Below are 27500 nucleotides of genomic sequence, written 5' to 3' on the forward strand. Positions count from 1 at the left end.
GGAATCGTCTCCTTTTGGGGAGTAGTTTTGAGCTATCATAACAAAACTTGCGTAACTAAACATTTTGCCATTTTTGACACCCAAAATTTTGAAACAAAATTTTTTTATTGCAGATTTCGCCTTTTCAGCTCAATACAAACCTTTAAAAAATGGGAAAAGTTTTGAAATTTTGAAACATATACTCAAAAAAGTGATTTTTTTGCAGATTACGTGTATCTCACCCACTTTCCTTGCTATATTTTCAGAAGACGCCGAAACATTCAGAAATTGGCTCACTGTGAAGCGGATGTTTTTGTGTTTCTTGCACTGTAACACCAACACCAACAATGGCCAATCAATTTCCATACGTTTCACTACATTCCAACTACATTGTCACTGAATGCATTCGGTGCTTCTTGTTACTTTCCCTCACAGTCCAATAAAGGATGTATGTATATATTTCCTTGGCCATTGAAAGGGAGTTACCATAACATTGACCAATGACGGCAAGCTTGTGCCAAGGTACAAGAGGTATCGAACATAAAGAAAGGTCTACATGGGTATCTTGTACCTAAATATGAAAGGTTCTCGATTCCATGAGATAGATAGCTGAATCACCCAAGAATCGCCCGCACTTAACGCAAAGGGAATTTTTTTCATCGGCGGTTTTAGAAGTAAAAAGGTACCTTGCAAAGATGGTTTTCAACGATAGACAGTAATGTTAGAATGTAGTGTATATGCATCGTAACAAGCGAGAGGCACCTACTCACCATGAGCGACTTGGCCGGACCAATATTAATCACCGCAACTGTAGTCAAATTCTTCAGGGACAGCCGGCAGAGGCATCGGTATTAACACTGACGGCCGAACATTTTGACTAGGCCTTCGTTACATGCAACCTTTTTCGGGCATCTAGTGTGAACGAGGTATGGGAGGGCTAGTAGGAGGGAAATAGCACTGGATCAAGCTTAATCCAGCTCACTACGAATATCTACCAATCATTTAGCGAAATGAAGAGCTTGGACATGATGGTTTGTGCTTACGGCTAGCAACCACAACGACAGACGTCAGTCCTCATGCACATGCCAACTGAGGCACAGAACTAGTGTACCTCCGTGCCATACCAACTCTGGCTACAAGGTAGTATAGATGAAAGCAATCACGACATCCTTTCGTGCCAAACTTTGACCGGAAGACGTGGATAAGTAGGTCCAATGCTACTCGCATGTTTGACACGATAAAATGCAAGAGACCCGCTGGTAATTTAGGAAACGTCACGAATACAAGAGCTGAAACTGAAGAAGGAGATGACAGCAAGTTGGCCAGTTTCAAGAACTCCAATGTAATGGAACACCATCGATTGGAGAAACTAATTGATTCGTCAGTGTTCGCCCCAGACTCCAGAGTACATTCGAATTACAGCTCTTTAACTAAAACGTCATCCCCCTACCACCAGAAGAGACGAAAGAAACAGAAAGAAATGAGGTTGTCATAAAAGTTGGCGTTCTACGTGGTAGTAAGCCGTTTGTCATCGTCGGCCAGACCTCTTCCACCAGAGAACTAGAAGTACGGGAACCTATTGCGCCATTTACGTTAGGTAAGTTCCGTCGCGACCGATTTGATGCATCGCTAAGAAACTAGGGCGATTAAGCACACCAAGAATAAGGAAATTTCCGGAATGTTTCTGGTAAACAAAAACTAATTTTGGAAATCATTCCACCGTGTCTCCCTCGCCGGAATTCCCTTATACAATATTCTGTCCCGGTCGGTCTCCCGTACCTTTACTCGATATAGATAATCTCCGGAGGCAGGCGGGGCAGAGTAATTTCCGGACAAATGAAAGCATCCGGAAATTTCCTTAGGTTTGGAGTGAAGTACTTCGTGGTTCGGACGTGGTTGATATCTCCAAAGAAATGAAAGACATGCGACGTGCTAGGTCACTGTCAGTGGCGATGTTGATCGTTGTTGAAGCGCAAGATACCAAAAGTAGTTACTCACCCCTTGATCCCGACTCTTCATCATTTTACGTGTCAACTGGTTGGTTCTACCTTCCTCTCTACCACGGCGGACCGCATTGCATGCGAACGCGATATTATTCTCAGCAACGTTCATAATGGAAAGCTATGGTTAATCCTCTCCAAAGTGTCTCCCCCCATCTTGTACAATTATGCGTCCACAGATTATTTCTCGCGAAAGGTTTTACCGTACCTGGGGGCTACATAATCTCTTTCCGGGGAAAAATCTTGACGTCTCAGCCGATATTGAGGGGCATGTGTTCTCCCTTACTTATTGTGTACCAAATAAATTGTAAAGAAGGGAAACGTGTGCTTCAAATCGCGCTTCCCATCACTCCATATCACGCCGCTGCGCTCAATTCAATTCAATTGGCCTTTGTTCTTTTTGTGCTCCTGGGCTTACGAAATGATGTTGTTCTTCAGCAACTACTGCGTGCCTACCGCGTTGTGCTTCCGTGCTATCCTTCAGCCTGTTCTCACGACAGCGAAAGACAAGGTCGCAAAGCTCAATGGTGCAGTGGGACCATGTTGACCCTCGTTTGCAAGATGACGGGGATAACGGATCCAAGGCAAGTGACAATACCCTGAGATCCCCGCTGGCTGTCTTATCTTCCTTATAACTACTCGTTTTCCCTCGGTCCATCTCTCCATTCTTTCTTTTTCGCTGATCTCTTCTGTCTCTCTTTTCTTCCCGCTTTCATTCTATATGTCTAACGGTAACCCTTTCAACGACCGGTCGTTGCAAAATCGGGAGGACTTCCTATTCGATTTCGAGCCTGAACTTAGAGAGGAAGTCGCAGAGGACTGGTTTGTTCCACATGTGGAGAGTCCAGCTGGATCCTCCTTGCCGAGCGTCAATGTCTCATGGGTAGACGGTCCTTTGGTAGCGACCTCAGGGTACAAATGGAATCAATCCGTGTTTTGGAATGGCTCTACCAGCATTCCTTCCTCCGAGTATCATATGTCCGACGCTGGAAGTAGTAATGGAGGAGAGGTATGCTTCGCCTTTCCTTCCACCTTCCGCCCTGTAAGTTCGTGTCTTATTTGACGTTACTCTTAGGTGCACTACATGGATCATTCACACGCTAGCTTCGAGTCGTCGCCGGCCTCAGGGCAGTATCAGTCATTGATACCTGACTTTACGTCTCAGCGACGTAACTCATTGCCATCCGATTATCGGACTCACCGAAGCCTGTATGGCACAGGGACCAGCTCTGACAATGAAAGACCTGAGGTGAAGCGTCTTAGTTGGCAGGGCGGATATGACTGGCTGTCCGACGCTGCCTCTAGCTCTTACCATTCTTCGCGGCGGTCAAGCTTCGGGAACCTTGCGGAGCTCCCTACAAGTTCGATGCCAATGCCATATCCTACGGAAAGTCAGATGGCCGCCGGTCAGTATAATTACAGCGATCCAAACGTCACCCAGAGCGCACCCACTCTACAACACTGGCTACCATTTAATAGTCCTGCTTCATCCGAAGTAGGCCTACCTCTTTTGAATCGAACAGTAACCCCCGAGCTTTCGGTGAGTGTTACTCCCCACGGGTGCATGTTCAGCGGGTGACAGTCAACCTAGGCACAATTACAGTCTGCACTCTTTCTTCAAGACAATAACGGCTCGCAACGAAACATCAATCCATCTTTTCACCCCCACATTTTAAATGCATACTCGTCTGGAACGCAGGTCTCCGATGAACACGCTCATTTCAACAATTCCCAGCCCAAAGCCGGCGGCACGGCATCTCATCCAGGATCTTCAGGCGCATCCGAAGGGTCTACTAGCCCCCGGTTTGTTGTCTATGTCCCTAACGACGACGCCGAGGCTGGTCCTTCCAGCTCCCCATATCGCATACTTCCACAGATAGACTCTGGCTTTCACAGCTCGATTTCGAGCCAATTACCCCGGAATTCTTCAAGATCCAAGCTCAGAGGAGAACCTAGACCGAAGTCAGTTGCCTGTAACTACTGCAGAACGAAGAAGAATAAATGCGTAGGTGTTTCTGGGCAGCGGTGCGAGTGAGCATCTTCCTTTCATTTTGTATCAGCCAGCGCTTAATTTATCACTTAGGAGCTGCACTACGCTAAATATTGAGTGTACGTACTCGGAGTCAAGACGAGGAAAATACATACGGAAAGCTAGAAAGAAGGACAAGTGACCCTGCATCTGTGGGTCATCATTCGCGCGCGCCTCTCGTGAGAATTCTTTAAAATATCTTGTATATAGTTCTTCTACTTTATTGTATTATTATTAATCGCAGTAACTAATGGTTATAAAAGAAGCTCCAGTGGAAGACTTCTGGCCATTTATACGCCCACCGCGGGTACGTTCCGTGAGTTCAGTCGGCCCGGTCCCGCCTTCCGCCTCCCAAAGTAGGAACGGTGACTATAATGTCATGACTGCGACCAATTTGAAATGGACAAAGCGCAACTTCCTCCGTTACTTGTTGCACCTTCAGTACCTACTGAAGCCCGTGTTGCGTTACATTTTCCGTAGTATGCCTATTTTTCTCATCGAAAACCACGTACAGAAGGTACGCACGTCCCGTGTTGAGGCAAGCCTTCTTAGTCCATTTCCGTTTCAGCTTTGTTGATTTCCGTCTACAGGCTCGCAGACGCGTTTTCGGGCAAGAAAATGGCGGGAATATGTTCAGACTCGTCCGAAAATACACGAATATACTCTTGGGCAGCTTGGGGCCGAGAACAGTCACTTGGAGCAGATGGAACCCAGGCGGTAGCCTTGGTCATATGTACACTTCGGGAAATGGTACGTTTATTGAAAAATTGATAGTGATGAACTCCTCAGGGATGAATTACCTTGTCCTGTCAGTTTTATTCGAACCACGTCGTGGTCCTTCGTTGTATGGCTTGAGGGTCTACCGGCCGTTCCGGGAAAGTGTTGACGGATTGAGTTTACTACTATGCAATCGGTACGTTTTAGTTTGTGTTTTCTCATTCTGGTATCTTAACCCCTTGTATGCGCGCAAAAAGTCATATCTTGACTTCCCTCTCGATATATGCGTTTGTTGTCGAGCTCCTCCCAATATCCTTACATTTCTTTCAAGAGGTGCGTATGTTATTCGGGATATCGACTCTCCTTTGATTTGACACGGCAATCAGAATACGGAGATCTCTTTCCGGAAGGCTCTGAACCAAATATTGCAACCGTATAGTCACATACGCACGCACATGCGGCCCCAGCATTGTAGGCAACCATCTTCCTGGTCATCGATCCCGGCGCCATTTTTGGGTCGAAACTTCTGCCTTCGGACGAAAATTTTATTACCACTGCGAAGTTCGACGGAGGAAGAAAGGCCGTTGACATTCCGCCATTGAGATTGCTTGTCGCCCAAGAGAAGCGTACGCCAAAGGAAGCCTCTGTATGGATAGTGGAAGCCTTCGAGCTTGAAGGGCATGCTCCAGTCCTGCCGAGGTATATCAAACCGATTACAGGTAATCGCAGCTCGCTGACCTTAAATTCCCAAGCCTTCAGCCCGGAGCATGATAACGCACCACATCTCCAGAGCGTAGCTGCCGTACCTGCGGTCTCACGGGCGTGCCAAGCCTTGGCGTCCTGTACGTCGGCATTAGGGTTACTTCGCAACTTCGAAGGAGCGCGATCTCTTTTGTGTTATCCGATTTTTCATTGTCCCGCTGCGCAACTGAGTTGCACCACAAGCACAGAGCCCACTATGCCAGCATTGTGCTATGTCTGTCCTAAGCCAGATACCACTCTGCGGCCAAAATGAGACGAACTGTCCTGACGTTCTACACAGCAGTATGAATAGCAGATGCAGAAGCACTCTTCTCTCCGTGCTTAGCGCAGCTGCGTCCTGGAAGCGTTCTGTGTCTTGACATGACATCCGCCATATGCTTTTGTAGGTATCGGGCTGTTCTTTTTGATGTCCCTGTTACTGGGTATTGCTTCGTAAAAGTCTGATTGGACTTTTTGAAACCTGGAAAAACTTTCCCGTAAATTAAAAGCTTACGAGCCCAACTGTTGGCTTATATTAAGCTCAGGTGGATATTCTCAGACTCAGTGTTCAGTTGTTCAATGGTACTTATCATATTCTGCAGTTAAATTCTATCTTCGACAGCTTATGGTTTCGCTTCACATAACAAGTACTATGACGGGTTTCTGAGACAAACAAAGCATACAACAAGTAGACCTTTCATGTAGAATGCACGGCACCTTGCCTTCCATTTCATCACACCGACGGTTTCGAATTGTCAAGTCCGAGCGGCCCAATATCTCATAGGGACGGATAGGATGATATGTTCATGGAAATATCGTTAAGACCTTCGTTGCTCCAAGCAGCTAGAAATGTCTGCTTATTTTCTACTTCCAAAGGTAGAGGATCAAGTAAAAATCGGTAATGATAGGGTCATGGTGGCCCTGAAATCTGATCCAGATCAATGCACGTGGCAACGCGTTCACTGGGGGCGCAGCCAAACAAACCGCTCCTCTCTCCAGCTCGGTCGTATGAGCGACTAAAATCAACTTCCTCGCGCCCACGACGATTGTCTGTGGGATCTTCTGCCAAAGTATTTTGGTGTCGCGATGACTTCTTCACCGTCTTCTTCAGCTGTGACGATCCCCATCCCCGGAAAGTCGATCCTCAAACGTCCGCCGCCAGCCCCACCTTCATTATTCTCGCTGTCGAGGCTCAGCCGGCTATTGCCCGACTCCACGAAAGATAATGTCAGCGAGAAAACGGTTCTGAAGAGAGCCCATTTCATTCTGCCGGAACTGACCATTGTCTATCCAATATCGAGCTTTAGCCCGCCAAGTGGACCTGGTGTTCGGGAGGAGAAGAAGGCAGTGGAGGAACGAGAACGAGAAAGAAGACGACGAGTAATACGAGGAGAAAGATGGACAATGGACGAGGTCGAGTCATTCTGGCGAGAATGCTGTGCGGGCTGCGAAGAAGTCCCAGATCCACTGATTAGTGCTGCGTTCAAGGTGATTGTCTAGTGTGATTGCTGATCTTTCCTAACCTATCTTAGCAGAAGGCAAACGGCTCAAATCCTCGAATAGTGGACTTTTCTGGGGTGCAACTGACGACTGGTAAAGCGACAGTGTTAGGCGACGTATTTACCATCGAATGGGGCCTTCGAAGACTTGTGTTCAAGGAATGTGATTTGGATGAAAATGTGTGTATAATTACACCATCTTTGCTCATTACTAAGTTGCTCTAGATACTCAAACCGATGCTGCACGCGCTTCTCATACCGAACACGCTCACCTTTCTATCTGTCGCCTCGAACCGACGACTGAAAACGGCTGCTTTTCGTCTGATTGCCGCCTTTGCCGCCAAGTCAACATCACTCGAGTTTCTGGACCTAAGCCAGAACGCACTCGACAAGAAGAGTGTAGAGTTGCTTGTCGCTGCGTTGACTACCCTCATTACCCTTCGTCTAGATGACTGTTCTCTTCGTCCTGGAGCCCTTGAAACCCTCTCCCGTGCCGTACGGACTTCCAACCTTCGTAATATATCGCTGCGGTACAACAGGATAAACCCCACGGGCGCTGTCGCTCTTGCTCTAATGATCAGGGATTATCCTGATGTCGTACCAGCAACCACAGCAAGCGCGACGTCCTCAAACTCATCTACTCCTACTAATTCCAACTCCCCGACTTCTGCGGCAATTCAGCTTAAAAATGGGCCGCTTCCACCGCCACCGAAGCATCCTACGACAAATGTCCAGACAACGTATACACCATATGTCCCGCGCGCGAAGCGTGCTCAGACGTCACCTGCGGTTCCCATGATCACTTCAAGTTCACAAGGAGGGGTGACTACGAACAATGTCAAGGAAGAATGGGGACCTTCTGCGGCGCTCCTCGTCAAAGTTCGCGCGCTTGACACGCTGCCGAGGATTGGTGCTCTAAGGACATTGGATTTAAAGGGGAATGAGCTTCGCGGGGGAATAACGTATGTCGCACAGGTCCTGAAACGGAATCGGACGCTCAAGGTGCTCAATTTGAGCGAGAACAAACTCGACGTGATAGGGCTGGTGGCCATAGCGGAGGCACTCAAGTATAATTCGTCGCTGGAAACGCTAGATCTGTCGAAGAATCCGTGTGCAGGGCCCGCACTAGACGGGGTAAGGTTCATGCCTGTTCGTAAACGCGCTTCTTATTCTCGTGGCAGATAACTTCGCTTCGAACGGCATTCACACTCAACGCTTCCCTGAAACGACTCTTCCTTTCTTCTACTGGTTTGACTTCTCCCGGAGCCATCGCACTAGCAGAGTTCCTTCCAGAGTCGCGGTCGTTGTTGCACCTGGACTTGACGAGGAACGAGTTAGACCTAGCAGGGGTATGGGCACTAAATAAGGTTAGCATTCCGTGTCTTATTTTGGTATTCCTTTATGGAATACTTCTCGTAATATCGGTTGAAGCTAACCTATGTCTGTCTTGCAGGGCCTGAAATCTAATCACACGATGCGATGCTTAGATCTTGACGTACCTCCTGGGAGAGAAGAATTCGCAGGTTGTTGTCGAGAGATTCTTGGCTGGTGCGTACGCAATACGGAGGAAGCAGAGGCTAAGCGAGGAGAAGGTGACCCTGACCTCACTCATAAACTTTATTATTGACGATTTGATTAGTAGCGGACCAAGAAAACGGTGCCGCTGACGGTGGCAATGGAAGAAACAAAGGTTTATGGGGTTTGATCGAGGACAGCGAGTTGGCAAGAGGTATCAGGGAAGGAGAGGAGAGAAAGGTAAGGGATAAACGCTGCCACTTACGCCCTCTTGACAATTTTGACATATCCTCTCAGATTGAGACTGATGTTGTAGTACGCGCGCGCTCATGCGTCGCACAACTTCAGAACCTGCTTAACCCTGCAGAGCCATCACCACTGAGTACACCACACCTAACGTCACCGTCTTTATCAGCCCCATCTCCGCTACCATCGTACCTACTCTCTCCGAGCATAGCATCATTCACACTTGCTTCCCGACAGACTCCTACCAAGCTCTCAGCTTCGGAGATCGCTGCTCGCGCCAGATCCTTGGTAAGCGAGCTATCGCAGGTGATAGAGGAAGAAGGGGATGGAGGACGAATGGAAGAACTTTTGGGTATCAACGATCAGTTGACCAGTTTACTTGCCAAAGTGCCAAGTCGACCTATCGGGCTTGGGCTAGTGATACCCACAACGAACGGCGTCGGATCTGTAGCCGCTGGCACCTCACCTAATGGCGACTCCCCCGCCGAGGAACACACGGATGGGGAAGAAGTGGAGGAGATTGGCACGCCCCGAGTGGATAAGGGTAAGGGACGTGCCGAGCCTGTACATGAAAAGGTGCTTAGTCCGACCGCCGCATTTCTCATTTCGGAGGACGATGCCGAAGATGGGGAAGGGCCAAGATTTCCTCCCGTTGAAGCGAGAGACTCGGAGGGGGATGAGGGTGAGAAGGGGAAGGAGACGAATCGGTAAATGAATGTCTTACTTCACTTTTCTCGTTCATGCTGACGTTATGAGAGCAGGTCTCGTATCTGGGTCGAGGAGGAGGGAGAAGTGTTCCGCAAGGGAACAGTTCTTCTGGGACCCGAAGAGATGGAAGGGGAGTATGCTGGAGAGGAACTGCGTAAGGAGGTAAGCTTCCTATCGTCTGCGTTTTCTTCCTTTTGCTCATTGTACCCTTTTCAGCTCCTTGAAGCAATGGTAGAACGACCACCTCCTCGAAGCGTGGAAGATTTCTCCCTTGAGCTACCACAATCAAGCTCAAACTCACATTCGAATCCGGGGACGCCGACTGAGGAACAACCTACATCACCTCCGACGACACCAAGACCATATATATCGAGAAGGACGAGTTCGGGAAGCCTGATGAGTCTAGTCAGTCCCACGAGTCCGAGACTGGCCAGCCCTGTGATAGTGGCGGGGATGGGGGCTGCAAAGAATGGGCTGGGAACACCCACGATATCGGAACTCGATGGTGGGCAGCTTGGGCCTAGCATCTCGAGGCGAGATCATTAGTGGAGATGGGTTATACTTATTTTCAATTTCAGGATTCCACATACCATTATTTCATTTGGATGCTTTTACATAGTTTACTCGGCCCTACATTTAGATCTGCTGTTCGCTTGCGAGCTGCTCCATTGCATCGTCTAATATCTCATTTGCATTTACTATTTATTGCTATTGTAGGGATCAGTAATAGGTGGTGGACAGTTTGAAAACAGCATGGGCTTTTTACGCGATGCCACATGAAAAAGGACTTGCTCCGTTATTGCGAGCGCGAGTAAGATTAAACTGTGAGATCTCGTTACTAACGACCAGTGCACGTTTTATGTTTTAGGGTACAGATCTCCAACCGCCATGAACTTTCGCGTAATGGAGACGGGTCAACGGTGAGTATCGACTCTCCCGATCGCAGCAGAGCCACCATCTGGGCACGATCCGAAACGAAATGAGGATCCTGGATTGTCCAGAAGTAGTCGTTGCTGTCTTAAACCCACAGTAGAGACATTGGTTTCTGAAAGCATCTGTGTTCAAGCGTCGGAACACATTTCGTTCTGGGAAATTAGTGAATATGTTACGTCTGATAAGTTGAAATTTCACTAGAGGCTCATTACGAGGTTGACAGATCTAGAGCTGAAAGTCAAGGCATAAGTACCTGAGATTGTTCTCGATTAAACAGGTAATGTCCGTCTCGTGAATGGCAGTAACATATAAGTAAGCAGCGGAGGCCTTGTTCAATTCGCCGCGTCTTTTGCAAGTGATAAATTTTTGTGTGACTTTCCAAAAATTTTATACTGTACAAATAGGTTCCGTGTTATTTATTATGTTCGTGATGAAGTAGTTTGAAGACAACAGAGTGATAGTATCTTGGGACCTGAACCAGCAGACTCCTCAACACGCCTCCACGGAGCCGGGATACATGTATATGTCGGAATAGCATTCTACTAGTATGTTAGAGAGCAGTACTAGTGCAAACGGCATCATCAGTACAGCACTTTTACCGCCGATTAAAACTTACGAATCTTGAAGCCCAAAGGCCTAGATTGGTGTGAATACCATAGACCTAGTCGTCCGCATCTTGCATCTGTCTGAAGACATCATTCGCGTGTAAAGGTGGAGCGTAGGGATTGGTGGACCGTATGTGGCCTGTCCTGGAGAGGAGCATGGCAACGAGCATCGACTTGTCAACTTCAAATCGCGTTTGGAAATCGATCGTACTGAGATGGGGGAGGAATAACGGCTCTTCCGTGAGACGTCGAAGAAGTTCGGGAGAAATGGGACTCCACGGCAGGAACAAATTGTACTTGGTAAAAGGATCGTGTGATCCGAGATGGCGCAGCTCTGCAAGGGGCTCAAGAATAGCCATCATGTCTTTCGCACGTATCGCAAACCACCATAGAGTAAGATGCTGGATTATGTGAGCACAAGACTTGATCAAGCTCATAGCAAGGTACTCGGTTTTGTAGGGACCACGAATCGTAGTGTCGAGGGAGACCAAGATCAAATTTCGAAGACATAGAAGAGTAACACCATAGAGGTGAAATTTGAGACTTTCTCGTGTCTTATGCTTGATACATAAGGTAAGTGAGACGATCTTGGATGTATAGGCAACATTTTTGGGGGCTCGTATCAAAGGTACGGTGGTGTCAACGAGATTCGGGAATTGGCAAATTGAGTGAAAATCGAGAGATGTGAGGTTAAGGCCCTGAATGTTTCCGTAGGGGAAGGACAAAGGCGTTTCGGGACCTGCGGGTCCAATATCGACCCTCTTGTCAAGAGATAGCTAACGGAGATTAGTGGCGGTAGCAAAAACGGGACATTTCCACAGCCTCATCTCATGTTTTGAGCAGCTGAATCGCTCCAGCGAAGCGATATTGCCCGTTTCACAGAGTAACAGTTGATTAAGATCATCGAGCCTATACAAGGATACATAGAGTTCGCGCCAGCGGTAGCACTGCGTTCGAAGCAAATCCATGGCGGATGCCGTGTCACCAGCATAGATTTCAGGTGGAAATCCTGTGCTAGTTCCTATTCCCAGATCATACAGAAAAAGGGATAACGGATATTCTTTGGAATGATGCAGATGGAAACGCAAGAATTCCAGAGGAATCGTTATGCAGGCCTCTCCGCAAGATCGATACATAGGAATAAAGAGGAACGACCACAAGAAAGGGAAAGAAAGTGACACGTTCCTCCAGTATGCGCAGACGTGAGAAATGAAAAGCACCTGGAATGGCCGAGATGGGTCACGACTTCGTCGACTGGTTTCGAGAGAGGAGAGCGAGTTAGCGATGACGTTTCTGAAAATTTCTTCCAATATTTTCGAAGGAAGTCCATTGATTAGGTCCGTTTCAGTTGTAGAAGCTTTAGGGATCCGGGATAAGAAACTATTGAGATATGGTTTGCGAGGTGGGATCGGCGTGTTTGCCGCTGCGGTCTCAGATGAACTTGAAGATGAAAGGATATCACGCATTGACTTGGGTAGTAAGGATTGCAGCTTCCTGAAGGTGTAAGTTCTTAAAGTCAGCAGGCGGCAGAGGTGAAGGGCAGCAATACCAGCTTACCTGAGATAATAGTATGCCGACTTCAGGTCCATTGAGAGTCCTAACTTAGAGTTAGAATTCATGTTCAGAGAAAGAAAGTCAGAGTGCTAAGTAGCAGAGGTATTGGGTTAGATCGGGTAATGTCTGTCCAGGCAGGGTGTACTCACCGGCCAGAGTAATAGGCAAACTTGGCGTATACAATATAAAAATGCGCAGAGACCTAGTATGTGATAGATGGAGCGCCTTCAAGAACAAACTTTGTGCTTGGTATATATAAAAAGGTCGTGGACAATGGAAAGAAGGACAATGAGTGCCACTCGCAAGGCTACCGGGAAGAATACATGGGCCGGATTGACGTCTCTGACTACCGGTATCGCGGACCGGTGGTACCGGTGTTTTCCCCAGACGAACTTGTTCTCCTTCTACATCGTCCTCTCAGTGATAAGCGCTCAGTACTCAGTGAAGATAGATTGCATACATAGACCGCCAAGCTCGGTCTCTCATGTTAGTGGTCTTCTAGCAAAGGCGGCAGAGGAACAGTCTGACATGTTCTGTGCGTGACGGCTATTAAATATGTCGGAGTACCTATTATGTTCGGGTGCTAGTGAGTCTCCAAGTACTTCTTACGATCCCTTGCTCACCCTTTTGCCTTAGACTGTATACTGGGATTGACATTTCAATCAGAATGCCTGTATCCAAGAACCGAGCTCAATTCACCTGATAGAACGGATGGTAGTATCTTCTGCAAGACGCGACTCCACCTCTTCCTTCCAGATTTACAGTGATTTGCGTAAGAAATTCCTCCTCAAGCAGAACCTGAAAGGCTTATGCCGTCGGTCGGATTTTCGACAGCAAGTTTTCTGGAATAACTCGAGCGCTGTGAAATGGTTCATGGGAAAATCATCGCAAATTCGACGGACAAGTCGGTAAGTACCCTCACAGTAGATAGGCATGAAGCTTGATTGTCCAACCTTCTCCAACTTCCATTGACATTTTAGGACCTCTTCTACGGCTTGGACGGCCATGAAGATCTTCAAGGCCACAGATGAAGGGATATGCGCCTTTGATGGGGAAGGCATACTTGCATGAATGTTTCCGACGAAGCTTCACGCGTCGATCTTATTTTTCGAGACACGGGAGAGGATTGTCGGCTAATCCCGCGACGGATATTACGTAGAGAGGCTGGATAAGCAAGCTCATCAACCATTGATTGTGAACGAGAACGGCTCCTCCGAACCCTAAGGCTAAGGTGTTCCTTCCCTTCCTTCTGTAAGTATACCTCAACGTTCAGTCTTGGTTGGCTGAGTGACGACAATTGCCAGGGTGTTATAGGCGTCGTCGCCGTTACCAGGCGGATGCTGTTCGAGAGCCGACCATGGAGCCCCAAAGCCCCAGCATTTGAGGTTGCATAAGCCTGGAGGGCATGTACTATCTTTAAGGATGACAGCTTTTGTAAGATGGCGCGCTTGAATGCTATAATATCGCCATACGGGATTCTGAATATAAACCTTGTTTCTAATTGCTGATGTACCGGTACGCGACTTGCAGGAAGAAAAGATGTTTTCTGTAGTTCCAACGCGAGGAAAACACTCCTCGAATGAAGGACACAGTAACAAAAAGTTCCATACGCTGAGCGGAAGCTATTGAATTTGATAATTCGGCGGGTAAGAAAACCACGTTTCGTTTCGAGGCTTTTCTATCGTTGTCACGACCTACGTTTCGTCCCGGAAATTCGTAGTCCCCACACACGAAAATATCACGCCGGAAACTTAAAGCATGATAGATGCACCAACCTGAGGCGAACCAGAAACCCGTGAGTCTTATCAGATCTCGTAGCATAGCTTTCTCCTTTTCTATGATTACCACCACAAATCACAGATCACAGACTATATCCCACCGGAAATCGTCGATGCGATCATTGACTGCCTCCAAAACGACAAAGCCTCCCTACTCGCCTGTTCGTTCGTCTGTCGGCTCTTCCGCCCTCGAACACGGGTGAATCTATTCCACACCCTAGAGCTCAAACTCGACGGGACGCGGGACATTGATCCTGATGACCCCTCCTTCAAAGACATCATCGAGTACATAAGAGAGATAAAACTCCAAGGTGTGGGCGTCCCACTCCAGCTACCATCCATCTCTTCAAATTCTTTAACAACGCTCCCGAACCTATCCTCGCTCTCCCTTTCATTCGTCGTTTTCCAGGACCCATGGCACCTCCACGCCCTTATCTCCCATCTCCCCGGGTTGACGGGGCTTGATTTGAAAAACGTGTTTTCGAGAATCAAAGTATATCCGAGTCCGAGTCCAAACTACTTCCGACGATCAATTTGAAGAGGATATTGATATACGGGACGTCCTTCAACGAATCTGTCGTCGAGGCACTCTTCCACAGGGCGGACCTACGAGCGACCTACGTCGACTCTCTCCGTGAGCTCCGTATCGACTATCCCCCAGCAGAGTATCTGTCCTCTATATGCACTTTCGTCGGTGCAGCATCCGAGTCAGGCTCTCTGAAGAGTTTCGACATCCGTTTCCGTTATGGAGGTGAGGGGTGCCATTCAATTGCATGCACCCATACTTTCTGACCAAGACTCAGCTTATACACCCGGTCTGTGGTCCAGCTGGCCGGCTCAGCCCGACAGACTCCCTCTGACTATGCCGATTCTCCACATCGAGATGAAATGCGACCTATACTGCGATTGGCATATCAGGGTCATGAGGTGGTTGGTACATTCTCTTTCAAGTTCTCCCCCGGACGCCGTCAGGCTGGAGACCTTGGCTCTGACAGTCATACCCCCATATAACCACTACAAAGGAGAGCACTGGTACATGACTCTGGAGGACGAAGACTGGGCAGCGCAATGGTCCATCCTTGACCAGGTCCTTGTTCGTCCAGAATTGTTGGTGTTTCGGCGTTTGAAGGTTGCGTTCAAACTGTGTCAGAAAGGCTTGAGTCCGTGGAGAGGAGGGCCGTACAGCAGAGAATGGGTAAAAGAGAAACTGCCACTTTTGGAGAAGAAGGGTATGCTAGAAGTGGACGTTATCGAAGGTTGTGTATTGTAGGTTTATGCGAAGAGTGGATCTAAAACGAAACTACTGCCTACTGAGACAAGAAAAAGGTCAGTATCTCGTTTACGAGAGAGCCATAGCAGAACAGCTACCTCATGTCTTCATCGACGCTCTCTCCACGTCCCTGGCCTGCTCCCTCGCGATAGAGTATGTCGTAAACCCAACAGACCCAACGAGAGGAATTCCAATGTATGTCATATACCCCCACAACTGCACTATCAGCACCCCGATTCTCGCTGATCCTCCTTCCAACACCGACGTTCCCGGCACACGCTGATACATCGCATCATTGATAATAAGACAAACGAAGAAGATTGACTGCGGCGAAAGGCCGTCAAGGATGCCCATCCAGGACATCTTTCTGGCTCCCGGTCTCTTCGTCGTCAGGTTGAGGAAGAAGAGAAGAATGACGAGCACGGTGACGATAGCCAGGCCGGTGATAGCGCCTGTGGAGAGCATGGTAGATATGACGCGTTCTTGAGTGGCGAGTGTCGTTAGCGGGAAGATACGGAAGTAGTGAAGAATCTCGAGGAGGTATAGGCTGGTTCCTGCAAAGTACCAGCATTTGGACAAAAGCTGGACGCGCGGAGAGCGAGCAATAAACATGGTGGTGTTGGTTTGGGAGAAGGGTCTACAAAAGCAACCGATGCTTTTGAGGATGATGGGAAAAAGGGTCGTACGCTGGCCGCTGTCTAGAGCGCAGGGAGAGTACGGCCGCTTGAAGTTGAGCAAGATTTGAACTTGCTCGTCTGGGGGCATACATGCCTCTGCCCTTGCTTTTCTAATGCCTGAATGCGCGTTCACCAGCGCTTCCCATTAGCTATTCAACGTAACGTTAAAGGTTTTAAGAACCAACGCCGGGTATGCAGTCGTACCATACTTATATGGCCAGGGTCAAGCATTCGTGGTAAGGGTCGAGCGTGGACAGTTATGAAATCGACGCGTTTCTTGACATGGTTCTATGCCATGACGACGAGTTCTATCAGAAGATGCGATAAACAAAACACCGGAAGGAAGAGCAGCTCCTTCGCAAATCATGGGTTCTAGTGTTCTGACTGAAATCAGAAAACGACAAAAGAGAACACAGCAGACGACATACCAGCACCGACAGATTGCACTTTATAAAGGACGCAAGGGAAGTCGCGGTCGAAACGGACATCAATACAGCCCATTCAAGAGCGAGAAATTCTGGTTTTTGTTGTATTCCTGGGACGACGCGTTGAGGCATTGGTACTTGCTGAAGAGATTCGATGAACCCTTGGGCGCGTCACGTCCACGATTCCCTAAAGGCCGACGTTTCAGTACGACCCTCGACGCAGATGGACCTTACGCACCAGAAACTACGGTTGGCCACTATCGGAACCGTGCATTCAAGCTACCCTGAACTGCGCTCGTCGTCGAACGTGAAGATGCCGGCCGGTAGTCGTGGTCGACGATGAAGGTTTGTTTGGCGCCGCCAAGACTCGACAAACAATGTCGGTCCGTCCCAACCACAACTGTCTCCGAATCACGCGATGTTGTTCCCCGCTGACGCGCGCTGAAGCGCTGAACGGAGCGTCTTTTGTTAGAGGCAGTTGTCAGATTTGTGAAGCTGACGTATGATATCATTTGATGCCCTGTCATCTGGATGTCTTATCGGTCAGCACACATACTGCTTTCCCCCCTCAAGCTGATTGTCAGTCATAGAATAGACCTTTTCCTGTGTGACCAGCGAGAATAAAGCAGTTTCCACCGCATATTCTTGGGAGAGTAGCGAATTGAGATGCACCAGCGGTGAGGAAACTGGATAACCAAGATCAATACATGCTTATCTACTCTTCAGATTTTTTGGGAGCGTGGTGCACGATGGGCCGGGTCCAGATCGACAACTATTCCTTGCGTGGCTGCGACGGGAATGTTACAAATGAACGTGGTGAGACGCCTTTCCCTTTGGTCGTGGTGCACAGCAGGCCAGGTCAGTCTTGATTAGTGCTTGTCGAATGCCAGTCTCAACAATGGCTACTCCAGTTCTGTTACGATTGTCGTAGCGTTGTACGACAAGGCTAAGTTACACGGCCACCATGGCTCCCTGGCTCGTATCCCTAACAAGTTCTATTGGCTGCTTCCTCGAATTCTATTTCCCAGTCATCTTCTACAAACCCCTGTTCGACGTATTGCCCTGAACCCTTTAGTTTTTCATTCTGGGCTATTGATATTTTCATCAGCGAACTAGCCAACCTCCTGGGGCACTTCCACACCCAGGATGGGTTCGATTCACTTGGCCTTCATGGGGTGGTTCAGAGTTCGAGGTACGCAGACATTGCGCCACTCGGTGTTTACCATCTTCGCGGATATAGAGATGTGGAGCAAGTCAAGTAAGAAACCGAGTAAGGCCTTCCTGGGCGTTCTTGATACATGCTGACAGGCCTTGTAGGTTCATGGGACAGCTGAATACATGGAGCCTCTTGACCGCGTTCATGTCCACACAGATACCGGTCAGGTTGAGCCTATATATACTATGTGCCTGATGATACAACCTCTCCGCCATCAGACCGTTGAAAGGGTTCGCCCTTGATGGCTTATACATAGCTTGTATTCAGCTAGGTATAGTACCATTCTTTGTGTCAACGTTCTTCTAGAAATTGATTCGTGATAAAGGACTCGAATGCAAAAATCATGAAACGTTCAATGAACCTCGTGCTCTGGCTTCCGAATCGCCAGATGCTTCGAAGTGCAGATCCAGCTACTCATGACGAGTCGTAGGCTGTATGTTCAACCAACACCGCTTCCTTGGCATCGCTACGAAGGCACCGGAAGACATGGTCCACCATCGAAGTCCGACAGTCTGGACGTATTCATGACTTACGCTTGGATCGGCCCTGGTACCAAAGTGTCAGATCACAGTAACTGTTCTCCCCTCGACACTACATCCCACGAAATTGGTCTTTTCCAAATGGTGGTCCGCAGGTAGTGCCCGTCAGAGGCGGGATGGCGGCAGGAGCGTAATTATCACCCAAGATTTTGGATCTTCGTAAAACATCTTCCCCGACTATGTTCGCACGAACGAGCCCATACACTGGTAACAGTGGTCTTAGTAGGCTAGCCCGTGACAAGGGACTATTTTCGACTGATGCTCCCTTGCTCGGTTCCCCAGAATCATGAAAATAGCTTTTTCATGATTTTCTGGTCGCGTCATACGTGCTATTCGTTGGCCTTCACTCGACCTGGGCATTCATTTTGTTTCTACTCCATGACTGATGACCTCCGCCACCCAGAGAAGACGACTCGGAAAGCTATAAGAGAGGGATTAAACCAGCAGATATTCTCTAGCCCTCACAATTGTACAGCTTATTAATCTCACTTCACCATGTTCGCTCGTATCTCTGTCTCTGCTTTCCTGGCTCTACCTCTCCTAGCCAGCGGCGGTGTCATTCCTGTCGTCCTTCCCCGTGACGCTGTTACTACGAGCTCCCCTGTCTTCTGCCCTGTCGCTCCCCCCATTCCCATTCCTCGTGACGAATCCAACGAACATAATGTTATTATGGGCAGGCAGGTTGTAACAATCTCCCCAGTCATCTCCCCAGTCCTTCCCCGTGATGAATCGGACGATGGTGTGGCTATTACAAGCAGGCAGATCATTCCCGTCCTTCCAGCACCTCCCGCCCCTCCAGCTCTCCCAGCCCCTCCCGCTTTTCCCGCCTTTCCGGCTCCTCCTGCCATCCCAGTCATTCCCCTTCCAGGCCTTCCCACCCTTCCGCGTGACGAATCAAGTGCTATCGCGGGCAGGCAACTTCCGGCACTTCCCGCCCCTCCAGCTCTCCCAGCTCCTCCTGCCACTCCAGTCCTTCCCACCCTTCCCCGTGACGATTTGAGTGCTATTACGGGCAGGCAACTTCCAGCACTTCCCGCCCCTCCCGCTTCTCCAGCTCTCCCAGCTCCTCCCGCCATTCCAGTCCTTCCCACCCTTCCCAACGACGAATCAAGTGCCATCACGGGCAGGCAGGTTGTTACAATCTCCCCAGTCCTTCCAGCCCTTCCCCGTGGCGAAGGTGCCGTGATTATGGGCAGGCAGGTTGTTACGATCTCCCCGGTCCTTCCCGCCCTCCAATGATTTCGTTAGTACTGCTGTCTTTCAAGTTAATGATACGCTCACCTCTCCTCCAAACAGAACAGCCTTGTTTCTCACGGCACCAGGGAAATTTTCATGAATCGGAGCGTTTGGGTGATTTTGTAAAGTAATGCCTTCGTTAGTAAACGTAGAGAAAATAACATTGCTAGATAGTAGCAAATAATGCTAATGACTATTAATGATTCTGCTATTGCTCGGAGTTTCCTGTGAAGCGAAGCATAACTCCCCTTATCGACTAAGGACATCGATCCGCCGGAATACAGATGTTTGAGCTCTAGTACGTAGAATGATTAGCATTGATGTATGTTGGAGAAAATGTGTTCACACAAACATTGCATGGGTCCAACACGAGGAGAAGAACCCAGTAAGGCGTCGGCAAAGTCCGACATCCCTCTCCCTCTTACCACTACCGTCCGACCAATGCATTACTGGCCATGCCCACTGCTGCTTTCCTGCCGTTCCTTCTGGCCGTCATTTCTCGTCTCGTTGATTCCTGGTACTGTAGCCCCAGAAGGATGACAGAAAGACCGCATATAACCACGATTTGATGGCGCAATGAGTACTGGATCATTTTTTTCCGCAGGGAATGGTGAGTTGGCCAACTTAAATCCCCATTACAGAAGACTCAAAGCTCGGAACTTGTTGAGGACATCATTGATGACATTGATGACCCACGAAACGGGCTGCTTGTCAATGCGATATTATGTGGAGTCCTTGGCCAGCGCGCTGCCATTCTTCCGGTATGGATTTACTCGTCATCGGGGTTCGGCTCGTCACCTGTGGCTCACCTCAACAGACCCCAAATTTTATAATGAAGACCACAGATGTGGTCACCGGGACTGCGCCGGATGCCCCTCGCTGGACCTTGCATTTCTTTGTGGAACCTAATACTCCGGGGACACTATGCCATAATATCCCACCTGGTAGAGCCCTCCGCGTACCTCCTAATGAGCGTGATACTTGGCCACCTCAATGTCTGTTCGTGGCTGTCTACGCCTCGGCACTACTCACAACATGGCCTGCGTGGGATCTTTTGGAGCAGGTGAGAACGTACTGGTCGAACTCGTTCTGGCGCAGAGGAGAGTCGCAGTGACAAAATATTTGTACTGTATTATCCTTGACCGACTCGAATAAGGAAGGGTCGTTTGGCGTTTGTAATGCCTTTTCCTTCCACTATCACTGAGTCGCAAATAATAATATCCTCGACGCGTCTTTTACTACAACTTGCCGCTATCTTTGCGGAGCTTCCGACCGGCGATGATGGACACCAATAATCGCAACGCTGAGAGCGCGAGCTCCTGCCCTTATTTTGTTGCGCTCTCGTGGATTTGGCACGACGAAGAGTACCAGACCAGCTGTTGGGAGCGGGCCAGGTCTGTCATATGCTTGTCTTCTAGCTGGTTTCCTTGCCCACTGAATCCTCTATCCCTGTTCCCTGCATAGCTGCCATCCTTCTCTTTCTTCATCAGCAACCCAGGAGTACACCCGGCCAGATACTCGGACAGTCGACAGAGAATTTTACATAGGCCTCAGCTTGCTAGTTACAGTTCGACAGTGAACATGACGGGTGGTTCACACCCAGAAACGATGACACGTCTACTGCACCACCATCTCAAAACTCGAGAGCAACAATGATTCGGATCCCCCAACGCTGTCCTCCACCTTCGTCTACTGATCAACCTTTCTTATTGGCTGCATCGAATGCGATGACTCAGAAGAGTCTTTTTTCTCAAGATGTCATATCGTCTCCGACGCGTGTGCGCGGTGTACCGGCGATAAATAGATCGGAATGTTAGGAAGAAGACCTGCTGGTGTACTACCTACGAGACGAGTTACTGCTTGTTGGTTTATGTCAGAACAGGCATCTTATCATACAGAACAGTAAATGATATATACATTTTGTCATCTCTATCTAATTCACGAACTACATACGGTAACTATGTCGAGCATGCCCTTCCCGCCTAGGAACGGGAGCCTTCCACGGACCCACTCTCTGAAATCCGGTCCTTCCAAAATAAAGCGCTCAATGTGCGCGTGAGGCTTGGGTATCACCTTTAGCCGTCGAAACATCTTCATATCCGAGCCTGTCAAGATCTCGTCCAACCTCGACCACTGTCTCTCCCATACATTTCTCTCCCACGCGTTATCATCCATAATGCCATACAAAAATATGGGGGGCACTACCACCAGTGTAAGCGTCTCCAACATGATAGGTTCATTAGCGCCGATTAGAGAATCGAGCAACCATCTCATGGCTTTGACATGCCAACAGGAACGGTCACACTCCATCTCAATCTTCAACATCCGCATCGTTAGAGGAAGCACGTCGGGCTGAGTCGACCATTCCGATATTGTGTTTATACGATACACTTCAATTCATTCAAACCATCATCAGTGTACGTTAGACAGAAAAACAAGGACCTCACTCACTCGTCTGACGAATCCGAATATCCAAGCTCCTCAGTGATCTCGCCGCACGAACAAATGCGCATATCGAAGAGAGGTACTCCCCAGGGGGGTACATGACACAAAGCTCACGCAGGGAATCCACATATACCGCTCGCAGCTCCCTTCGATGGATGAGAAACTCCACGACGGATGCATGGAACGACGTCCCCCACATCGATATCTTGTTGATCTTCGGAAGCAACCCACTGCCAACGCTCCCGAGCTCTACCAGAAAATCCTGCCGGAATCGCATCGCGCTCAATTCGAGGCTCGCTAGCCCGGGGACCTGGCAGATGAGGTGGTGGAGTGACCATGGATCGGGGAATTGGAGACTGTCGAGGATGAGGGCGGTTAGGTTTGGAAGGGATGATAGGAATGGGGCTAGGCTGGGGATTGGACTAGCGCCCCGGCGGATCGTGATGTTCTTGATGTACGGGAGGATGCTTTGGGATGCTGAATCGTCGGGTGCGTGCTTGAGCTCGATGCTGTGCAAAAGGTGTACGCGGGTGCGGAGGTAGAACAGTTGGCAGACAAAAGAACAGGCAATAAGCGCGTCTTTGTCATCCCAGAGGTAATCGATGATTTCGTCGATGAGTTCAGGTGGGATGCTGAGCTGCATTGCGCGTCAGGATATTTCCAGATTTTCATGGATCACGCGTCACGTACGGAGTGGTGCTTCGTTGTATGAACCGAATCTTCCGTGCTGCGCAAGGGAGAAAGCGTATTGGAAGACGACACAGACATTCTATTATTTCATGCTTTCGAAAGAAGTGTCTTGATTCCGACGATTCGATGTCACGATTGAAAAATTCTGGTGGAAGCCACCCCAGAGGCTGGGTCAAGCTTGGGCAACGACGGTGTTGGAGAGATTGCAAAGTTTGATGACGAGATCACGTGGACGAACGCGTCACGGTCGAAAAACAGCACGAAGAATTACTAGTATCTATCTAATAGAGATGTACACGAAACGGACCATACTTTCTCACGAGAGTCAACTCCATCTCACTGCCCAAACTCCGAGTCCTTGTCGTTCTCAGGCATCCTCCCATATCGCTCGCCGGAACGTGATACGTTGTCTCGACTCGACTCGGTATTTTGCAAGGGAACGCGACGCGAAAGAGAGGTGAACCCAACACTGGAAAACGTGAGCCGACCACTTGGATGTCGGTCTAGAGGGCGGCAAGTATTATAATTGAGAGTCACAGTTAGTATATTATCCTTCTTTCTATTATGATGACGGCTAACCCTCGTTCAGACGAGACGGCTCCGCCATCGTGTTGTATTCGTCATCCCGCCGGGAAAGCCACACATTCGGAAGGGCCGGTACGGCCAATACCTAATGCCGGAGAACGATAGAGCCGGGATGAGCAGTGAAGACATTCTTAGGAAATTGGGTTGCGTGGGTGAAAACATTCCCAGGTGTCTGGTTCTCAAGACAATAATTAGACGACGGACGTGTTCAAGCTTACCAGGAACCGGCCGAGAGACACCTGCGAGAACCCGGTCTTTGAGCAAGTGTCGGGCTGAAATCTCTGTGAGGATCCCGGTCCCCTGGATAGATTGATTTTTGGCATCCGGCGCCAATCTCCGTTCTGCCCTTGCCGCAATTAGACTTGCGTAAAGCAAGCTTTAAACCCATTTTATTGGATGTCTTTGGCGGAAAAATCTACATGTCTTTAGGACAAAACTTGCTTCAACATATCCCCCTGAATTCGATGTTCCTAACAAATGTCGTACCCAACGTCGATGTACAGTCGACCAAAAGGGATTACATCGTGAAGACACACAACGCTGAAGATAAAAAAAACTCATCGTGTTACGATCTCGGTCAGCGCTGAAAAGACATTACATCATGAGGACATATAACGCTGAAGACAAAAAAAGGTATGCGAATGACACTAGAACCCTTGAGCCGAGGCTGGCAGTCAAGTCCCGGCTCAAGTATGGGAGTCGGCGCTGAAAACACCACAGGTTGGCCAGTCAGAACTGTGATCAGGGGCAGATGCGCTGACGACTTCAGGGTCGGTAAAAGTGCCGCGCGCGCGTCCATCTGCGCCCATTGTAGTGATCGCACACTCTCGTTATGGCGGAACAAGCTCAGTCTGACAGCTATGCTAAAATCTCATCATGAATCATGATGGTTTGTTTGATTCTCTTCCACGATGCAACTTCTTCCGTGATTCAACAGAACCAATATCTGAGAGGCTTGCAGTTTGCATCGCCACTTTTCCTATGATACAGGGCCTTTCCCAAGAATATCTCACTTCGAGTTGCGTCTCTGTTGCGAGTTGCCGAAACTATCAATAGCTCAGTAATCTGCCGAACACATTCGACACGTTAGGATCCGGGATCAACTTGATACCGATGGGCGTCTTTGCAGCAGCCAATGAGCATGGCCATGAGCTGCACTGTTATAATGGTAGGTCAGTACGTGTTATTCTCATAACCCACTACCCCGTTTCTCTTACTTTTCCTCATGGCGATTCAGGCAGATATTCCACCCAATCTTACCAATGACGAGAAAGCTTTCATATTGCAATATCTCGACATTAACCTGAACTCCATAATTCTCCTCGCGCTATTGCACGGTGGGCAATGACATTTAGTGCCTTGACAAGTACGTGTTGACTGATGGCAGGCATATACACCGGCATTCTTGCTGTTGCATTGTGGAATATATGTGAGCTAGGAATATCTCTACTATGAGTCTACGACATACAAGCTGACATGAGTGGCACAGTCATCAACAAATGCTGGCCGATCCAACGAGCCTTGCCAGTTGTCGTTATTGTCCTCCTTCATGCTCTGATTACTATCAATTTCGCTGCCCAATGGTCATTTCTATGCTCCGTATTCATCCAAAACGGACAGAGTTTTTGGACCGTATTTTCGAAGCTTAACAGCGTGAACCAAGCATTCTTTTGGGAGTCAGGTATTCCATCCTCTATGAGTACCATTCTCGCAGACTTATATATCGTATGTGCTCCTTTGCTGGTGATTATCCGCATCAGCTTACCATCTTTTCGACTCTAGATTTGGTGCTGTTGGATGGTCTGGGGGCGCCGCTGGCTTATTGTTCTGCTTCCAATCCTTTCTTTAATTTCCGCAACTGGTAAAGTGTCTGATCCCATCTCCTCTTTTCATATATCCAACTTGAACTTTATGTGTAGTGTTCAAAATCATCGAAATATACCTTGAGTACTTCAATGCATCGTACGAAGTATTCCCTATACTCTATGCATCCTTCGTCCTGGCAACAACATTATGGTGCACGCTGTTCATCATTTTTCGCATTTTGACTGTGACCGGAGTTAGATGCGGAGCAGGCGACCGGCTGAGAGTTTATCGCCATTTTATTGGAGTGCTAGTGGAATCCTCCGCTCTCTATTCGATAGCTCTGGTCGTATTCTTGACTTTCGTCATTCGCAAGGATTTTAGATCGTTTTACCCTGACGTAATAGCTGGCATTGTGAAGGTGTGTTCACTATCCTGGACTCGTCGTTTATCAAACATCTTGTATAGGGAGTTGCACCCACGCTCCTTGTTGGCAGAGCAGCGGCAGGACACACACAGCCAACCGAACAACATGATGAAAGTGCGCCGGTGTCGACCCTTCGTTTCCAATTAGCTTCTCAATCTTCTCAACCTTCGCAACCTTCCACTTCAAGCTTCCAGGAATTCACTGCACAGAGCGCAGTCCTTGAAATAGACATTGAGGCTCAACGGGAGCGGTCAGATGAGCTCGTGGTAGTCATTGAAAGGACGCCATAAAGCTCATGACGAGCAACTGAAAGTCGGGGTGAGACTTTGGGCTTGATTTAGACTGTCATTTTTTGTTCATGCTATCGTTTTTGATTATCGTACTCCCTACTTTATTTTTCGATCAACTATAGAGTATCTAAACCTCTGTAAGTTCTCCTTCCCTTCGGATCTTTATGTTTTGCACAACACTCCAGAAAGTACGTCGTCACAATCATCAACGAGGACATCGAGGCTCGTCTGAAGATAACGAATACACGAATCAAAGAAAATTGGCGCTGAAAAATAGGGATTAATTCAAAGTCATAGCGAATGTTCTTTCCGGCAGATTTTATCAATTTGAATATGCTGAATATCTCCTCGTCAGAATTGGGGAGGTTGAGTGGAGTGCCATAACTTTCTTTGGACAGATACTTGACGTCAACGTTCAACAATCGAATGATGACAAAATCAGTTCCAGGAGAGTAAAATAGGTGGACTTGAGGACCTCGGGATCGCCCCCTCTAGCAACGTTGCGTTTTGATCGCTCAGGATCGAAGACAGCCAGTATGCGCAGATTCAGATTTGACTGCTGCAGTTTTGTATACACAGTAAGAGACGGAAGAAAAGTCTGTGGTTTGGCTGGGTTGTTGTGTGAGGGGAGAAAGGGTGCAGGAAGAGACGATGAGCCGTGAGCAAGCTTGTAGGACAGTCCCAAGGCCTAAGGAGTGATTTCATTCCTACCTGGTCATGAGTACAGGAGCTGCAGAGAACGTATAGAAAAACTAGGTATGTTCTCCACCATTGCCTGATTCAGACGTATTTTGACGTGTGTCGATGGAGGACAGCTTGCTTCGAGGACGCGTCAGATTTGGCGTAGCATCGTAGAGGAAGCATAGTTAAGCTATACAAGACGGTTGCGCCTAGCTGAATGTGCTGCCGTAATGCACGATCAGTGCAAGTGGTATAAAGAAAAGAGGTGTCGGGATTAGCCGAACCCAACTTGTTTCTTGCTTTTGTGCAAGATGCCAAGATCCCGCCCTGCACTATTTAAACCTCCGTAATCTCTACTTCCCTTTGAATCTTCACACTTTGCACAACACTCCAGAAAGTACTACAACGTCACAATCATCGTCAAGCACGTTTTGAGGTCGTATGCAGTGCTGGCGAGGTAGATGTTAAGGTTACGGTCGTCAATATCATACAGTAGCCATCACTTTCAACCAACGCACATACCACGAAGACGATCTTCCCAAGTTTGCATTTTTGTAGTGGAGAGGCTAAGTCACAGTGCGACATATCCGTGGTGATTTCTATGTCGATGCAAAAGTACGAGTGTCTTAAGACGAATCAGCACTCTAAATATTCGCGAGTGCAAAATACTACGTACCAGACAACAGAAGTTCACCAGCTTAGCCCTCAACGACTACTCAGCCCTTCCTGTCATGATTCCACGAAGCTTTACTGGCTGGACAAGTGATGCCAAAGGACCCAAGAATGACGAGTTCATCCCGTTCTGTAACTAATACTGCAAGACGACATTTCAGCAGGGCGAACCAGAACAAGGCAGGATAACGCGTACCTACACTCTGTACCTGATACTAAGGCCATTGATCTCTCACAAGT

General features: G+C 48.4%; 10 protein-coding genes across 10 annotated transcripts; 8 read left to right on the plus strand and 2 right to left on the minus strand.

The window, feature by feature from the left end:
- Nucleotides 1-2451: 2451 nt before the first annotated feature.
- EV420DRAFT_1027785 (uncharacterized protein) lies at nt 2452-4298 on the plus strand. The gene is made up of 4 exons (XM_060465382.1): nt 2452-2988; nt 3055-3519; nt 3571-4010; nt 4063-4298. Exons 1-4 carry the CDS (start codon nt 2701-2703, stop codon nt 4148-4150), a joined length of 1281 nt encoding a protein of 426 aa, XP_060324683.1. The 5' UTR covers nt 2452-2700; the 3' UTR covers nt 4151-4298.
- Nucleotide 4299: 1 nt separating this feature from the next.
- EV420DRAFT_1027836 (uncharacterized protein) lies at nt 4300-5424 on the plus strand. Its single transcript, XM_060465383.1, has 5 exons — nt 4300-4546; nt 4599-4758; nt 4822-4921; nt 4983-5058; nt 5112-5424. The coding sequence occupies exons 1-5, from the start codon at nt 4388-4390 to the stop codon at nt 5325-5327; spliced, it is 711 nt and encodes a 236-aa protein (XP_060324684.1). The 5' UTR covers nt 4300-4387; the 3' UTR covers nt 5328-5424.
- A 1128-nt stretch (nt 5425-6552) lies between these two features.
- EV420DRAFT_1649300 (uncharacterized protein) lies at nt 6553-9980 on the plus strand (the record flags this gene model as incomplete). Its single annotated transcript, XM_060478291.1, has 9 exons — nt 6553-6954; nt 7002-7145; nt 7191-8099; nt 8147-8332; nt 8419-8557; nt 8605-8720; nt 8778-9433; nt 9488-9596; nt 9651-9980. The coding sequence occupies 9 exons, from the start codon at nt 6553-6555 to the stop codon at nt 9978-9980; spliced, it is 2991 nt and encodes a 996-aa protein (XP_060324685.1).
- A 2217-nt stretch (nt 9981-12197) lies between these two features.
- On the plus strand, nt 12198-13597 carry EV420DRAFT_1485016 (uncharacterized protein; the record flags this gene model as incomplete). The annotated part of the gene is made up of 6 exons (XM_060470153.1): nt 12198-12249; nt 12294-12474; nt 12790-13061; nt 13091-13112; nt 13291-13434; nt 13507-13597. 6 exons carry the CDS (start codon nt 12198-12200, stop codon nt 13595-13597), a joined length of 762 nt encoding a protein of 253 aa, XP_060324686.1.
- Nucleotides 13598-13971: 374 nt separating this feature from the next.
- EV420DRAFT_1027954 (uncharacterized protein) lies at nt 13972-14978 on the plus strand. The gene is made up of 2 exons (XM_060465384.1): nt 13972-14321; nt 14387-14978. Exons 1-2 carry the CDS (start codon nt 14292-14294, stop codon nt 14840-14842), a joined length of 486 nt encoding a protein of 161 aa, XP_060324687.1. The 5' UTR covers nt 13972-14291; the 3' UTR covers nt 14843-14978.
- A 615-nt stretch (nt 14979-15593) lies between these two features.
- Nucleotides 15594-16467, minus strand: EV420DRAFT_1576538 (uncharacterized protein). The gene has a single exon (XM_060474505.1). The coding sequence runs from the start codon at nt 16337-16339 to the stop codon at nt 15674-15676; it is 666 nt and encodes a 221-aa protein (XP_060324688.1). The 5' UTR covers nt 16340-16467; the 3' UTR covers nt 15594-15673.
- Nucleotides 16468-18737: 2270 nt separating this feature from the next.
- EV420DRAFT_1752077 (uncharacterized protein) lies at nt 18738-20011 on the plus strand. Its single transcript, XM_060480391.1, has 2 exons — nt 18738-19674; nt 19728-20011. Exon 1 carries the CDS (start codon nt 18927-18929, stop codon nt 19668-19670), a length of 744 nt encoding a protein of 247 aa, XP_060324689.1. The 5' UTR covers nt 18738-18926; the 3' UTR covers nt 19671-19674; nt 19728-20011.
- Nucleotides 20012-20285: 274 nt separating this feature from the next.
- On the plus strand, nt 20286-20863 carry EV420DRAFT_1028074 (uncharacterized protein). The gene has a single exon (XM_060465385.1). It carries the CDS (start codon nt 20392-20394, stop codon nt 20779-20781), a length of 390 nt encoding a protein of 129 aa, XP_060324690.1. The 5' UTR covers nt 20286-20391; the 3' UTR covers nt 20782-20863.
- Nucleotides 20864-21571: 708 nt separating this feature from the next.
- Nucleotides 21572-23109, minus strand: EV420DRAFT_1768594 (uncharacterized protein). The gene is made up of 3 exons (XM_060480979.1): nt 22803-23109; nt 22119-22749; nt 21572-22057 (listed from the first exon to the last, which is right to left on the minus strand). Exons 1-3 carry the CDS (start codon nt 22878-22880, stop codon nt 21606-21608), a joined length of 1161 nt encoding a protein of 386 aa, XP_060324691.1. The 5' UTR covers nt 22881-23109; the 3' UTR covers nt 21572-21605.
- Nucleotides 23110-24638: 1529 nt separating this feature from the next.
- On the plus strand, nt 24639-26180 carry EV420DRAFT_1028282 (uncharacterized protein). Its single transcript, XM_060465386.1, has 5 exons — nt 24639-24816; nt 24877-25112; nt 25170-25248; nt 25307-25611; nt 25659-26180. Exons 1-5 carry the CDS (start codon nt 24768-24770, stop codon nt 25905-25907), a joined length of 918 nt encoding a protein of 305 aa, XP_060324692.1. The 5' UTR covers nt 24639-24767; the 3' UTR covers nt 25908-26180.
- The last annotated feature ends 1320 nt before the right edge of the window (nt 26181-27500 follow it).

This window comes from Desarmillaria tabescens (genome assembly GCF_030435595.1).
Source record: "Desarmillaria tabescens strain CCBAS 213 chromosome Unknown EV420scaffold_59, whole genome shotgun sequence".
Classification (NCBI taxonomy): domain Eukaryota; kingdom Fungi; phylum Basidiomycota; class Agaricomycetes; order Agaricales; family Physalacriaceae; genus Desarmillaria; species Desarmillaria tabescens.

What these genes read in the sequence shown, in the direction of transcription:
- EV420DRAFT_1027785 (XM_060465382.1), top strand. Translation starts at nt 2,701, where the DNA reads ATGTCTAACGGTAACCCTTTCAACGACCGGTCGTTGCAAAATCGGGAG. An exon ending in GAAGTAGTAATGGAGGAGAG is followed by an intron (nt 2,989 to 3,054) that starts GTATGCTTCGCC and finishes CGTTACTCTTAG; the next exon opens with GTGCACTACATGGATCATTC. An exon ending in CAGTAACCCCCGAGCTTTCG is followed by an intron (nt 3,520 to 3,570) that starts GTGAGTGTTACT and finishes CAGTCAACCTAG; the next exon opens with GCACAATTACAGTCTGCACT.
- EV420DRAFT_1027836 (XM_060465383.1), top strand. Translation starts at nt 4,388, where the DNA reads ATGACTGCGACCAATTTGAAATGGACAAAGCGCAACTTCCTCCGTTAC. An exon ending in TATGTACACTTCGGGAAATG is followed by an intron (nt 4,759 to 4,821) that starts GTACGTTTATTG and finishes TTGTCCTGTCAG; the next exon opens with TTTTATTCGAACCACGTCGT. An exon ending in AGTTTACTACTATGCAATCG is followed by an intron (nt 4,922 to 4,982) that starts GTACGTTTTAGT and finishes GCGCGCAAAAAG; the next exon opens with TCATATCTTGACTTCCCTCT.
- EV420DRAFT_1027954 (XM_060465384.1), top strand. Translation starts at nt 14,292, where the DNA reads ATGCACCAACCTGAGGCGAACCAGAAACCC. An exon ending in CTGAGGCGAACCAGAAACCC is followed by an intron (nt 14,322 to 14,386) that starts GTGAGTCTTATC and finishes CACAAATCACAG; the next exon opens with ATCACAGACTATATCCCACC.
- EV420DRAFT_1576538 (XM_060474505.1), bottom strand. Translation starts at nt 16,339, where the DNA reads ATGCCCCCAGACGAGCAAGTTCAAATCTTGCTCAACTTCAAGCGGCCG.
- EV420DRAFT_1752077 (XM_060480391.1), top strand. Translation starts at nt 18,927, where the DNA reads ATGTTCGCTCGTATCTCTGTCTCTGCTTTCCTGGCTCTACCTCTCCTA.
- EV420DRAFT_1028074 (XM_060465385.1), top strand. Translation starts at nt 20,392, where the DNA reads ATGTGGAGTCCTTGGCCAGCGCGCTGCCATTCTTCCGGTATGGATTTA.
- EV420DRAFT_1768594 (XM_060480979.1), bottom strand. Translation starts at nt 22,880, where the DNA reads ATGTCTGTGTCGTCTTCCAATACGCTTTCTCCCTTGCGCAGCACGGAA. An exon ending in ATACAACGAAGCACCACTCC is followed by an intron (nt 22,750 to 22,802) that starts GTACGTGACGCG and finishes CGCGCAATGCAG; the next exon opens with CTCAGCATCCCACCTGAACT. An exon ending in TATTCGGATTCGTCAGACGA is followed by an intron (nt 22,058 to 22,118) that starts GTGAGTGAGGTC and finishes AATGAATTGAAG; the next exon opens with TGTATCGTATAAACACAATA.
- EV420DRAFT_1028282 (XM_060465386.1), top strand. Translation starts at nt 24,768, where the DNA reads ATGGCAGGCATATACACCGGCATTCTTGCTGTTGCATTGTGGAATATA. An exon ending in TGTTGCATTGTGGAATATAT is followed by an intron (nt 24,817 to 24,876) that starts GTGAGCTAGGAA and finishes TGAGTGGCACAG; the next exon opens with TCATCAACAAATGCTGGCCG. An exon ending in TTCTCGCAGACTTATATATC is followed by an intron (nt 25,113 to 25,169) that starts GTATGTGCTCCT and finishes TTTCGACTCTAG; the next exon opens with ATTTGGTGCTGTTGGATGGT.